The following is a 15,000-nucleotide window of genomic DNA, read 5'->3' as shown; positions in this document are numbered from 1 at the left end:
GCGTGACGGCTGTGAAAGACGAGCGCGAGAGTCTTCCGGCGACCACCAACGCAGTGACGGGTGAGATGCCTTCACTTGCTCTTGCCTAGAGTTGATCTGCCAGATCAGATTACAGTATGCGTCTTATGTGTTGTGTAAATTCACATCATGTGCTTTCTTCACATACTCTGATTTAATCTCGTTTGTTGTGGCATGTAACTTTCACAGTTATTTCATACTGAATAGTTTTCATATTTTTTAGATAGATAGATAGATAGATAGATAGATAGATACTTTATTGATCCTTTGCAGGATATTGATGTGTCACATGATGCAGCTACATTGAACAGGTTGAATATTGATATAGGTTTTTATACTGTGTGTAGTTTTCCTTCATTTTCTCTTTGTCTCCGTATGTTCTACTGCTGCTATTTTGCAGACGCCAACAATTCTGCATTGTGTTGTTTTAGTTTAGCTTTTAGTTGTACTTTTCATAATGAGAGGAAACAATGCGGTCAATCTATGACTTAGTGGCTTTTCCAAATGTTTTGGAAATGAAGAAAGGCATAACTTCTTCAAATTCACCGTTTTTCCATGTGTTTTTTTAGTATGTAAAAAGAAACTATCATAGAAACTATACAGATCATATCGACATCGGTAAATATTGATTATTGGCCATATCCGCAATGTTAATATCGCTTATCGATGCATCCCCAACCGTAGCTCATCTTAGCTTATCTGAATAACTTCAAATCTTAACCCCCCCCCCCACCCCCCCCTCAGACCTGGATGCTCCCAAGGACCTGACGGTGGCGGAGGTGACGGAGACCACCATGAGGCTGGAGTGGAAGCGCCCCCTGGCCAAGCTGGACTCCTACAAGCTGGCCTACGTCTCGGCCGACGGCCGCAAGGCGGAGGCCTCGGTGCCCAGCGGCCAGGAGTCCCACACGCTGAGGAGCCTGACGCCCGGCATGCTGTACACCATCAGCCTGACCGCCGAGAGGGGCCGCAGGGCCAGCGCCCCCGCCAGCCTCTCTGCCCCCACAGGTCAGCTGCCGTCACAACACCCCCCCGCCAGCTCCAGGAGCGGTCGATCGGCCCGGTCGCCAGAATAAAATGTCTGCAACTCCAGAGATTTGTAGAATATCGACGTAAATTCGAAACGAAACGTCGGCCAAAATACGCTTAGAAAACGTCGGCATTCCACGCTTCTGCAAACCTTCAACCTCAACGGAAATTTGAAACAAAACGGCGGTTAGTTTGAAAAGCTCGCTCCCTTTCCAACATTAAGCGCAAATAAAACAATTTGAACGAGTTTGCTTATGTTTAGGGAGAAAATGGTTTGGGTTCGGCTTAAATATCAAAAACCCGCTAAATGTGACTCACGGTTGAAATGTAGACTTTGGGAAACGCTGCGACCGTGACTGGGGATCGAACATGACCCTCCGGTGTGACAGACAAGTGTTTACGTCCTCCATCCACCCCGGCCACAACACAATAGCAGACCCTATGACGTGTATAACGTTGATATACACGCATCTCGAAACGTGATGTGGAACATATCATAACATATTTTATTCTGGAGACCGGGCTGGTTTGATAGCACGGGCTGTCTGGAAATGTCTGGAATCACAGGGAGTCTGGAATGCAAGCATCTGCAGCTGTCGATGCAGATATGCTTTGCCGGATACTAAGACAGAAATGAAATATGAACAAAGATGCTAAAGATATATTGAATGGTAAATGGCCTGCATTTATATAGCGCTTTTATCCAAAGCGCTTTACAATCAGTAGATAGTCTACATTCACCCATTCATACACCGATGGCGGCAGGCTGCCACGCAGGGTGCCTACACACCATCGGGAGCAAGGAGGGTTAGGTGTCTTGCCCAAGGACACAACGACGGCAGCTGGGAGGGAGCGGGGATCGAACCGCCAACCCTTGCGTCATTGGCCGACCCGCTCTACCTCCTGAGCTAAAGCCGCCCCATCTCTCAGAAGGTGCCAACATATATTAGAGATATATGCCTTTCCTTTTGCACATGTGTGGAGGTTGGCACCTTCTGAGAGATGTCCCTGTGATTCCAGACATTTCACACACCCTGTATCATTAACTTACTAAGACTTTTGGCAGCGCTCACAAGTCAGTGTTGGGGGGGAAAAAAATCTTTCCGCATCCCGAGCTTCAAAAGAAATCCGATGGTAAAGTTTTGTCTTTGACATTATTAATATTTGTCGATATTTCAGTGCACCGCGCTGCTAAATGTGCGTCTGAGACAGAGGCTCTTTTGATTGCGTCCTACTGTTTTCCTTGAGGTTTTTCCTGCTGCTGGAGTAGCGCTCGGAGGCTAGTCCTCATTAAGCAGCGGTTCCTGTGTGTTTTTTTTGTCCTGCAGTACTGCAGCCAAAACCCAGGGAATGAATTGAATTCATTGTTACCTTCTCGCTGTAAGTCGCTCTGTCTCTAAAAACCCTGACGCTAAACCCCCCCCCCCCCCCCCACAGACAGACTTTCATTTACAACATGTGGGTTTATTTGACTTCTTCTTTTTTCTCACCAAAACAAGGAAAGACAAATGAGATGACTGTGACATATTTTTCGTGCTGCGGTCACGCCGCCTCCAAGCCAAACATCTCCGAAGGAAATCTTCCAGTTATGCAACGAAGCGGCCATTAAATGCGTGGCTACGGGCAAAAATCGATATGGCAGGGAGGGAAAAAGTTGGTGGGCTTGGTTTGGAATAAATGTCTTTTGTTGCATTTTCGCCAAGAGGTGCAGAATAGAGGCTTCTGTGTGTGTGTGTGTGTGTGTGTGTGTGTGTGTGTGTGTGTGTGTGTGTGTGTGTCTGCACGTGCATATGCATATTCTGTATGCTCACTTGTCTGTGTGTGGTGTGTATGATGGAGAGAGAGACTGGCTGAGAGCGAGATAGCCAGTGAACCTGTGTGTGTGTGTTTGTGTGTGTGTGTGTGTGTGTCTGTGTGTGTGTGTGTGTGTGTGTGTGTGTGTGTGTGTGTGTCTGTGTGTGTGTGTGTGTGTGTGTGTGTGTGTGTGTGGGGTGGAGGGGGGGGGAGAGATGCTTGTATGGACATGTGTGCGCCTCATTCATGTGCTAATTGTTGGCGTGAGCCCCGCTCCCCTCTGGTTTTGTGCGATTTGACCACGATGAACTGTGGGCGCGTCAGATAAAGGCCACATGCTGAGACCCTGTTAGAACATTTGTCTCCGAAAATCAGCAAGCCCCTCTAATCCACCGCTTTATCGTCCCCAGACACGTAGCGCAAAACACAGCTCGCGCTCGCTCGCGGCCGGCGGAGAGAGGGATTGGAGGAAAGGGGAGGGGCGCATGCAAGCGAGGTGAGATGAGGTTTGGGGTGGAGGGGGGGCCCGGGAGCTCTACGTGTGTCCGACAATCATCAGCCATCGACGGGATTACAAGGACTATTTGAGTGTGTTGGGGAAGTCCCGCTGTGAGCGAGTGAGAGAAACGCCACGCCCCCAAATCAATCCGGCCCCGGAAAAGAATCGGAGGCGACTTTTTTCGGACGCGGAGGCGGTCGAGACGGAGGAGCGGCGTCGTGAAAACACGGAGATCAGCAGACAAACGCGGAGGGGATTAGCATAATTTTGGGATAATCTGCTGATTCAGGGGCTGGAAGAGTTACGGCGGATCGGAAGCTCAGGGAACAACGAGAACGGACATGTGGAAACGATCATGACTGCAGCGGTCGCCGAGAGACTCAATAGCCACATTTGTGCAATTGAAGTAATTGAACAAACATGTTCGATTTGCTTTTGTGCTTTGTTTTGTCGAGGAACTACACAGAACGAAACGACAATCAGTGCAAGTCCCCAGATGACCCCTATGTTCAGTTATACAGTTAGACCGATAGAGTTTGCTGATATTTTGTTTGGGCCGATATTCAAAATGAGATATCTGTCAAGAGCATTTATGGTCAAGACTTGCAATGCTTCTTTTGCCCATAAGTTGGTCATGTTGTGTGGGGTATATCATGAATTGAAAGAAATGATGTCCCCGTGAGGCGCTGGGAGTGAAAAGGAAAAAATACAGCTTACTCATCACCTGCCACGACCGAAACGTTGGTATGGGGCTGAGCATTAATTTTTCCCCCAACATGATCTTAAGAAAATTTGTGAAATGAGCACCGATGCAGATTTACAGAACGTGCTGTCGACAGAAGTTATGTGACAATGCACGTTCCTCCACCACCACAAATTGGAATCTGCATGTGACAAGAGCACAAATTGAACAGCGTATTTTCAGCTAAAGGTTGGTTTGGTAAAACAACGTGGGTTCAGGTTGGATTTAACACTTTTACGTGCCACCAGCGCGTCATTTGGTGTTAACAAGTCATGTTCATTTCAGGTTGATTGCTCCTTATGGAGCGTTATGGGTGATGATGTCAGATGGTGATATTGCATGAGCGGTCGGGTCTCTCCACACAGGAGAATGGGGAGACAAAGCATGACACGAGGACTATCATGGTCTTGCATGTTCTGACATGATGTCCACTAACAACAGGTTAGGGCTTCCACGCCCAATCTGGAACATGCTGCTTGGAGCATGCTCTGGATAAGAGTCCACCAAATGGATCAGATATCACATCGAAGTGATATCTCAGAATGCCATTTGATTTTATCCATCTGCATGTGTTGAATGACCTAACCCAGACCAAGCTGTTTAGAATGACTTGTGATCAAGCCCCAACCTCCGCTTCTGACAAATGAAGCCAATGCAGAAGTACCAAAAACTGCAGTTCCTCAAATTGCCACTTGAGGCTGGCTCAAAAAAGCGAGCTAAGTTCACATTCATGACAACTGTATGGGGGGGGGTGAATTTGTATATAACTCACCCAAAGAAGAAAAGAAGTCAGATGGTATAGAAGTCAATGGGGAAATGACCCCAGTAAAGACTTCCCTAATGAGTTTATGGAGCTCGATCGCAGGTTTCAAGTCTTCTTCAAAACACAGCATGATGTTCATTTTGTAAATGATGGTCCCATTTAGAGTCAAATAGATGATACAGTGGACTATGCTTTGGGGGTGTGATTGACAGCTCGGCTGTCCAGTGATCACACCGCTCGCCGATCACAGACCAATAGCAAAACAAAGAAAAGAGAAAGAAAATGCCAAACTCAAGGCTTCAAAACGTGAGCCCACAAACGCAATGAGTGATGTCACGGAGGCTACGTCCATAATTTATACAGTCTATTGTGAAGGGAAGTGAGGCAATAAAGATAAACGCGGTCATATTTGGGAACTTCTTCTTCATGAGCATTGAGCAGCAACGTTTCAACAGTCTGCCTTCGGTGTCCCTAAAATGCCAGCGTAGCATTGCTAGTTCCAAAACCAAACCAAGGGGCGGGCCCTGCTACCAGGCCAGCAAACCTCCTGCCAAATGGAAAGCTAGCCAAATGAAATTCAAAAAGGGGCAAGGCATCCCCATCTAGGTCCAAAAGTATCAACCCGGCTTTGTGGCGAGGCCCGTCTGTCTTCCAGAGAACTTATAAGAGAGAACTGCCATCAGCAGTATTGAACAGCGGGGCTGACTCACATCCTTCCAGCTGGTGCACTCAGCAGCAGAGCAGAGCGGCCATCATCACAAATGCATTCCCCTCTTCCACGTGAGCTCTCACCAGCAATTAGCGCGTTTTCGCCTCGGCCATTTTGTGAGCTAAAAGGCCAGGAAGTAACACAGGTGGTGCAAGCTAAAAAACATCCAACGACGACCCCGGGACTGGAACACCTAAATGGATTGGAAGTCGGAAACCCTCGTTATGGTGTGCTTGCACCTGTGTTACTTCCTGCCCCCTTTTCCGGGCACTAAATGGCTGCTGGTGGGGGAAAAAAGAACTGAGATCAAGCCAACAGGTCGTCATTGTCTCTCCCATCCCATTTGCTCCGCACTCTGCTCCGGCACTTCCGCGGCCGACTGAAAAGAGGATACACTGCAGTAATGGCGGCCTTGACGTTTACCCGCCTCTCTCCGCCTCGTTCCCGTCTGTCCTCTGAATGCTCGCACGCACAATGGACTCCAATTAGGCGCTGCATGGCTTCTGCATCGAGGTCCTTGAAGTGGACGGCGTACTTCTGCCACAGCGGCGGGGCTACGCCGCACCTTCAGACGCTAATGGCTCTTTGGTGGTGCCATTAACGTGAGCGAGCTGCATCAGCATGTCTGCTCCTCTCTCTCTCTCTCTCTCTCTCTCTCTCTCTCTCTCTCTCTCTTCCAGCCATAATGAGGCTGCTTCTTCACCCCGGACTTTTGTAGTGGAAATCAGGGGAACATCTCCGCTCCAGACAAAAGGGACGGTCCTCTCTCTTTGCCGGCAAAGCCAAAATGATTGAAATACAAATGAGTGATGATCAATGTCGGCCCGCCTCCACTTTGTTTGCCTTTGTTTTCAGGAGATATAGACAGTTGGTATTGTGGAGGAATCGTCCTCTGAGTAGGAGCTCAATCTTGTGTTTGCTTTGTATGTTTGACAATGTGACATTGACGTCGACAAGGGAGGTGCAAAACACACAGAGCGTGAGTGCTGCATGGAGGGATGTGTGTGTGGTGGGCTGCAGTATGTGTTCTGGGGTTAGATCGATACATCGAGCCCATACTGGGAATGATCCAATTGAAAGGTATGGAATATTAACACAAAACATCAGCTAACAGCTTTGGTTTAAAAAAAAAAAGAAACTTGAGTATCTGCCGTGAAAAGTCCATATCGATCGGTCCAACCCTAGTGTGTTGGTATGTGTGTCCCAGTCCTGTGATGTTGTCCTGATGGCAGGGTTCCCACACTCTTGGAAAACCTGGAAAAGTCATGGAATTAGTAACATTTTTGGAAGAAAAAAAAAGTTTGGGAAAATTTGTGGAATTTTTGTGTGTGTAATGAAATTAATTGTTACACTAATCTTCAGTGGATAACCTTCCACGTAATGTATGTAACACAACGGCGAATTTATATTCTGTAGCTGTTGACGTAACGTAGCTCTAATATGTGCCGATTTGAATGCTTCTTGTATTTGATATTAATATTTTGATGGCAAATTCTTTATTTCAATAGCTTCCCTGTAATGTGACGGAGTGACTCTAAAGCACTCAAATCCAATATAAAGAATAATAATCTCTGCCGTATTGATTCCGAGTCACCACATTACATGGAAATTCTATTATGGATCCTTGAAAAGTCCTGGGAAAAGTTGTGTGAAACTTCAGCCGAGGAAAATGTGTGGGAACCCCTGTGATGTGTTTGTTGTCAAACCCCAGAGGAGGAGAAGCCTGTGGTGAGCAACGCCACGGTGAGCGAGGTGTCGTGGGACAGCTTCCTGCTGTCCTGGCAGGCCGATGACGGGGCCTTCGAGGCCTTCCTGCTCGAGGTGATGGACGCCGAGACAGGCGCCGAGTGGCAAAACCACACCGTGCCCGCAGACACGCGCAGCCTGGTCATCTCTGGCCTCTCCCCCAGCACCTGGTACAGGGCTCAGCTGTACGGGGTGCACAGGGGGGCGCTCTTAGAGCCTGTCTATGCAGACACCATCACAGGTATCGACAGTGTGTCAACGCTGGGGGAAGGCGGGGCTTCTCTCTTCTTCTCTGGCTTCCTTCCTTCTTTCCGCCGAACGCCGCGGATTTTTGTCGACTTTTCAGTGCCAAAGATTTGAAGTTGACCGGTTTTGATTGGTTATGATACAGTATGTCTCGTTAGGAGCTGCTCAAAACGATCTAAAGTGTTGCTTTCACTCTCATGGGAGTGGACTGACAGAAACACCGGCATGTTGACTCGAAGAGTTAATTAACTGTCTTGGAAAAAATGATCTCTTCTTAAAACTTCATTTCTTGAATCAAGGGAAAAATCTGCTGCTGTGGTTTAACTTGCTTTAGAGATAAATTGACTTTTTTTTTTGCGGGGAAATGTATTTTTTTCTTCTTCGTTTCGTCTTCCATTGGAAGTGAAACGATCTCAACCCCCATGGCAGAATTCTTCTCGTCAAAGACCTTCATCGGATAAGTCTTTGTGACTGAAACAGTCTTAACACCGCAAATAAAATGATCCATTTTTGGAGATAGTTTGTCTGTTTATCCCTACAGACACGTTGAATTGCAAAACCTATGCTCCCACTATCGAAGCACAAACGGCTTTCCTTCAGTTTCCAGAAGACTATAAAAAAAAAAAAAGCTGTATAAAGACAAAGCCACCTCTTAGCCACTGTGTGCTGGGAGTTATTCTCCCTGGTGTAAACAAAATCTCCTTGTCATTCGCGGCTCGCCGAAACCAAATCCCCCTCGAACAACACCTTCTCATCATCAGCCGTCCCATCAAGCGCCGTATCCTCCGCTTTGATGCGGGGATTGTGAAGCGAGCCAACACAAACCGACAAAACCCATTCAGTCTATATTAGCCTCGGCGGCGATCCGCTCTTGATCCACCTTAAGCTGTCAGTCTGCCTGTTGGTACGAGTCCAAGGCCAAACAGCACCTGGTCTGTTTTGTGCACCGGGAGGGCCCACATGTAATAAAGGCTGCCGGAGAGCAACAGGTGCAGCGGTTTGGTTTCTCCCGCCCCACCGCACCAAATCACAGTCATTATCAGCGATTAACAGGCCGAGGATTACACGCGCCAAATGAATGGGCTGTAAACAGTGAAGGCAAAATGACACTCCATAGTCAAATAAGGAGCTCGCTGTGAAAAATGGTTTTGATGGCAGTGCGGTGCCAACACGCACTGGAAATAAATCTGATTTTTTTTACTTTGATCACACCTGTATCAGTGTTTTGTGCGGAGTCTTGAAGACTCTTGAGCAAGTTCTTTTGACCATAGTTCACTTAAGAGGCTTTAATTAATATCAGCAATTTGATTTTTCAACCTGGAATCATTGCTCACTCAAAGAAAGAAAGCAGATTAGAACTAACAATATAATCACACATAATTACAGTTTAATGTCGTTATGAAACGGAACCCCGCTTTGTGCAGGTTTAAAGTTATTATTGAGTTATTAATGGAAAGTTCCCATCTCCTTGAACTGGACATTAAATGACAAAGTAAGGAGTCAAACATTAAGGGGAGTTTAAGGTAGTTTTGATGGATCTCCTCAAGTAATATCTCCCCTAATTCATTTTAAGGGGATGTTGCGTGAATTAAGACGGGGGTGAATTAATTTAAATCAAGGTTATTTTACGGGATTAGTGGTTTGTAGAGTATGATGTCATTAATTATACAGTTAACACAAAAACATTTGAATACTTAAATTTTTTTTGCACATTGTCATATATGTTTTTGTTTTTTAATCAAGTTTTGCCCCCTCCCATTTTCTCCCCAATTGTACTTGGCCAATTCCCCCTGCAGTCCCGGTCGTTGCTCCACCGCTTCTGCTGATCTGGGGAGAGCCGTAGACTAGCACATGCTTCCTACCGATACATGTGCAGTCGTCGCCAGCCGCTTCTTTCCGAGAAGTTTCACCGGCAGGATCGCGCTATTGCCCCCAGACCCCCCCCCCCCCGAACAAACACCCCCCGACCAGAGGAGGCACTAGTGCAGCGACCCGGACTCATACCCCCACCGGCCTCCCACCCGCAGACACGGCCAATTGTGTGTGTGTGGGAACCTCCGACCGAGCCGGAAGTATACCAGCTGCCCGCCGGGAATTGAACCCGGGACTCCGCGGCGGTAGGCGGCGAGTGCTTGGCTTTACCTTCGACACACTACCCAGCCGATGGTGACACTTTCTGCTCGCTATAGCCACACTATCCGACCGCTTTCTCACGTTAGCGCCGATCCCCCCGACATTATCGCTCAGCACTTCAGCCGTCAGGATCAGTCGAGTGGAGGAAAGATGGCAGCACTGACAGAAGAGGCTCTTTTGTCACTGTGTGTGTGAGCCGAGGCGTCTCGTCTGTATGCACCCCGGCTCCCCCCCGGGCGCTCTGGACCGCTCTCCATTCTCATGCTGCCATTGCCCCCGGGCGCCGCTGTTAGCTTGCCAGGGGCTGCCGGGGGCCGCGCGGGAATATGGCAAGCGCTCAACTCGGCCCCATTGTCTGCATGCTAATGCCCCGGCGTAAACCATCTTAACATTTACATTAGCTTCGCTTAATCCATAGAACACCCCCCCCCCCCCCCCAAAATTGTCGATAACAAGCGCCGGCTAATTTGACTGCGTTGTGCGCTGCGCTGTGGCGGCGGAGGAGGAAAGTCCTCTTCCAAACTTTGACTAACCGAGAGAGAGAGAGAGAGAGAGAGAGAGAGAGAGAGAGAGAGAGAGAGAGAGAGAGAGAGAGAGAGGAGTTATTGTAAAACGGATGATTGATGGAAACACAAATAGACACCGGCGGCAGCGCTCCGAAACAAGCTGGGCTCAGTTGTGGTTCATATGAACACGCAGGCTGTGAAAGTGATCAGGCCCAGAGTATATAGAACCGGGTCTGAGGCTTTTTTCAGCAGGTTAGCTGGCGCCTAGCTCGCACCTCCTCCAGTAACAGGCTCGCTTTTGTGAGCAGGGATTGTGTTCCCTAAGGTCCTGGAAGGGAGGGGAGGGGAGGGGAGGGGGAGGGGGGTTGGTGGTGTGGAATCAGTAGCCAGCTAGCACATGTTAGCTCCCTCTCTGATGGATGTGACTCCTCCCTCTCTTCCAGTGACCAGCTAAAGCTGCCCGCCGGCTAATGAAGAGTGACAGCTCCCCGGGACTTGTCTAGCGCCGCTTTCTCATTTCCACCACTTCTTCTTCTTCCTTCTTCTCACAACAAACGCCTTATGCTCCCCCCCCCCCCGCCCCCCCCGCCCCTGCCAAAAAAAAGGGGGAAGAAGAAGACGAAATACACAAAAAAGGGAGGTTCAGGCTAGTTCAGGGACCTCTGAGACCCTCCACGTTTGCTGTGGCGTTTTAATGAGCGGTGGCACCGGGTTTATAGAGGCCGCGCCGAGGCCCCCACTTAAAGTCTATCTGCTTCTTCTTCTTCTATATCCCGGCTGCTTTAAAGGCAGCATCTATCCGCTCCGTGCGTGTCTCTCTGTCTGCGCCGCTACCGGAACTTTCTCCCCGGCTAATTGGCGGCAGCCAGTCGACTCATCCTCTTGGAGGAACAGAGCCCTCTTCTCTCTACAGCAGCAGCTGCTGTAGGACTCCCTGCTGTCTCCCGCTCCTCTATTCCTATCACTGCCATTATTAGCTGCTGCTGCTGCTGCTGACTAGTTAACGGCTAGAGCTTTTTACGGCAGCACGTCGTGCACCTTATTCCACCATCTGTACGCACATAGACGTCTGCGCCGTTACTGTGTTTGAGCTGAGAACAACAGATGTTATTTGACAACGCTTCCCTCCCTTTGAATCCCTTATGAATTGCCCGAGAACGAGTTGGACCGAGTTGGACCGATAATATCGCTTTGCCGATACCTGGCCTTTTAAGGGGGGGGGGAAGGGGCGTCGCCATTTTTCCTCATTTTTTGGTCAAACGCGTTGAACGCTGGGCACAAATAGCAGCTTCAATCCAAAATACATCCAAAATCGTTATCGGCCTTCAAAAGCCCATATCGGTCAAATGTCCACCTTGATGGTGATGATGATGATGATGATGATGGTGGGTGATGGGACACATTCGTTTGTCTCAACAATCCTCCTAATTACCTGGCGCTCATTTCTAGAGAAAAACAACAACACAATATCTACTCTTGTCTTCTCTCTTTTTTTTCCACTGGGTTGGAGCAAAACTCTTTTTTCTCTGTCTCTCTCCCTGCTCTGCAAAGCCAGCCTCTTTCTTGGTTCACTGATGTTGGGTTTTCTGCATAACTGACTGATGCTGTCGTCTGACACACTCGCGTCATTCTCTCTTTTTTTTTTCTTTTTTTTGCCATGTTCACAAAATGTCAAAGCACTCTTTACGTCCCGGGGGAAAAAAACATGACTCCCCCCCCCCCCCCGTTGTCACTCAGAGGCCGAGCCCGAAGTGGAGTCTCTCCTGGTGTCCGACGTCACCACAGAGAGCTTCCGGCTGACGTGGACGGCCTTGGAGGACGCCTTCGACACCTTCGTGGTGATGGTGACCCGGGCGGGCGAGCCGGCGGCCGAGCCCCAGGAGCTGGTCCTGGGCAGCGAGGAGCGCAGCACCATCGTCACCGACCTCGCCGACGACACCGAGTACGACGTGGAAGTCTTTGGGCTCATTGTGGGACGCCGCTCCAAGTCCGTAACCCAGGTGGCCAGAACAGGTACTGGAGGTGTCGCGCCCACGCCGGGACTTGGCGAGACCCGACGGGGAAACCGACTCGACGTTCAACTCTTACGATAACAGCATGAAAACAAGTGTCTCATTAACACACCGTGTTCTAACCTTTGTCGTTAAACCTCGATCGCCGGGGGTCTTTTTGTCGACTAACCCGCTAACGGTGTTTTGTCCACTTCATGTTGCCACCTGGCCACATACATGAAAACACTCTGGAGGAATGGAGACTGGTATTAAGCCCTTTTAATGGAGGCGCCTCTGGAAAGTCATGAATGTTTGATGAGCAGCCCGGCTCGAGCTGCGTTGTGGTGCCTCGTGTTTTCATCTGGGTGTCTTATCCTCATCCCTGTCTGTCTGTCTGTCTGTCTGTCTGTCTGTATGTCTCTGTCTGTCTGTCTGTCTGTCTGTCTGCCTGTCTGTCTGTCTGTGTGTCTGTCTGCCTGTCTGTCTGTCTGTCTGTCTGTCTGCCTGTCTGTCTGTCTGTGTGTCTGTCTGCCTGTCTGTTTGTCTGTCTGTCTGTCTGTCCGTCCGTTCCTCCTCCTGAGCGGTATCAGTGGATAGTGCCGGTGGCCCTTTCATCACAGCTCAGGTGTACACTAGCCCAGTGTCTGTGAGCACACAGTCTGTCTCAGTGTCTGTGAGCACACAGTCTGTCTCAGTGTCTGTGAGCACACAGTCTGTCTCAGTGTCTGTGAGCACACAGTCTGTCTCAGTGTCTGTGAGCACACAGTCTGTCTCAGTGTCTGTGAGCACACAGTCTGTCTCAGTGTCTGTGAGCACACAGTCTGTCTCAGTGTCTGTGAGCACACAGTCTGTCTCAGTGTCGATATAGACCGATATAAAGGCTGATGTTGTATTGTGAGATCGTTCAGTCAGTGTTGTTCAGCTCTGATAGGATGCATATAGACTAGAGTGTTAACCTGAACTGATTCTAATGAGGCAATTTGTTGTGATTCCACATACATTAGCATGATGTTGATGATGATGACGATGATGATGATGATGATGATGATGATTAATCATTGCTTTGGAGGCTTTTCCATCCTGCAAAGAGTACAATTCTTGGGGAAAATATGAAATACAGTACTTTTGTCTGAATTATTATTGGAACTTGGATTTTTTTTTTTTTTTTGGCACTAAATTGTCCATTTTAAAGATATTTACTATCAGCACACAATATCAGCTATTGCCAGCTTCTATCCAACAGCTATCAGTATCGGCCTTCAAAAACACATTGGTGTAACCCTAGTGTGGGGTTTTATTCATACAGTATTAACACAGTATTAGTAGTAGTAGTAGGAGTAGTATATGTAACCCTTATCAGATTCACTCAACTCTTCATTCTGCTCTCTGCAGTGTCGTCTCTGTCTGCTTGTCCTCGTCCCACCATGTTGTCTTGTGCTGCCTGGCCCCATGTGTGACGGGGGGAGGGGGGGGGCATGTGTTGTTGTCTATCTGTGTGATGGGAGGGAGGGGGGGGGCCATGTGTTGGTGTCTCTTGTGATGGGACGGGGGGGGGACCATGTGTTGGTGTCTCTCTGTGTGACGGGAGGGGGGGAGGACCATGTGTTGGTGTCTCTCTGTGTGACGGGGGGGGGGACCATGTGCTGGTGTCTCTCTGTGTGACGGGAGGGGGGAGGACCATGTGTTGGTGTCTCTCTGTGTGACGGGGGGGGGGGGGACCATGTGCTGGTGTCTCTCTGTGTGACGGGAGGGGGGGGGGGCCATGTGCTGGTGTCTCTCTGTGTGACGGGAAGGGGGAGGACCATGTGTTGGTGTCTCTCTGTGTGACGGGAGGGGGGGGGACCATGTGCTGGTGTCTCTCTGTGTGACGGGAGGGGGGGGACCATGTGCTGGTGTCTCTCTGTGTGACGGGAGGGGGGGGGACCATGTGCTGGTGTCTCTCTGTGTGACGGGGAGGGGGGGGGGACCATGTGCTGGTGTCTCTCTGTGTGACGGGGGGGGGGGACCATGTGCTGGTGTCTCTCTGTGTGACGGGAGGGGGGGGGACCATGTGCTGGTGTCTCTCTGTGTGACGGGAGGGGGGGGGACCATGTGCTGGTGTCTCTCTGTGTGACGGGGGGGGGGGACCATGTGCTGGTGTCTCTCTGTGTGACGGGGAGAGGGGGGGGGGACCATGTGCTGGTGTCTCTCTGTGTGACGGGGGGGGGGGACCATGTGCTGGTGTCTCTCTGTGTGACGGGAGGGGGGGGGACCATGTGCTGGTGTCTCTCTGTGTGACGGGAGGGGGGGGACCATGTGTTGTGTCTCTCTGTGTGACGGGAGGGGGGGAGGGGGAAAATGTGCTGGTGTCTCTCTGTGTGACGGGAGGGGGGGACCATGTGTTGGTGTCTCTCTGTGTGACGGGAGGGGGGGTTGTCTTTATGTCTGTCTCTGGCTCTGTCCTGTCCTCTCTGGGGGTTGCGTGGCGCATGCTTCACTTTTGTGTTTCTGTGAAATGGGGGCAAGTTAATCTCCCCGGGTCTGTTGTCACGCAAGATACTGTGCTCAGTGCTCTGGCTGCCTGAGTCCTGGCCTCCCCTTTGTCTGTCTACCTCTCTCTCTCTCTCTCTCTCTCTCTCCCTCACTTCTCTCTCTCTCTCTCTCTCATATGTCTCTTTTCTCCCTCTCTCCTCTCCCCCTCCTCTTTCTCCCTCTCTCCTCTCCCCCTCTCTCCCTCTCCTCTCCCTCTCTTCTCTCTCTCTCTCTCTCTCTCTCTCATCTCTCTTCTCTCCCTCTTTCTCCCTCTCTCCTCTCCCCTCCTCTTTCTCCCCTCTCTCCTCTCCCC

General features: G+C 49.7%; 1 protein-coding gene across 3 annotated transcripts in view; it reads left to right on the top strand.

Moving 5' to 3' along the window:
• Positions 1 to 15,000, top strand: part of tncb (tenascin Cb) — a gene marked incomplete at its 5' end in the record, with an annotated part of 51,198 nt that overhangs the window by 22,022 nt on the left and 14,176 nt on the right. For 2 of the 3 annotated variants that reach the window (XM_083644008.1, XM_083644009.1), the window contains 4 exons: positions 1 to 60; positions 763 to 1,026; positions 7,266 to 7,541; positions 11,923 to 12,198. The exon at positions 1 to 60 is cut by the window's left edge and continues 30 nt beyond it. In XM_083644008.1, coding sequence (XP_083500134.1) covers positions 1 to 60; positions 763 to 1,026; positions 7,266 to 7,541; positions 11,923 to 12,198 — 876 coding nt within the window. The remainder of the gene's footprint in view (positions 61 to 762; positions 1,027 to 7,265; positions 7,542 to 11,922; positions 12,199 to 15,000) is intronic. The other variant, XM_083644010.1, reaches the window with a different exon arrangement.

Source organism: Poromitra crassiceps (assembly GCF_964638095.1).
Source record: "Poromitra crassiceps genome assembly, chromosome: 10".
NCBI classification, from domain to species: domain Eukaryota; kingdom Metazoa; phylum Chordata; class Actinopteri; order Beryciformes; family Melamphaidae; genus Poromitra; species Poromitra crassiceps.
The sequence above is the reverse complement of the archived record's forward strand: the minus strand, read 5'-3'. Positions and strand labels throughout refer to the sequence as shown.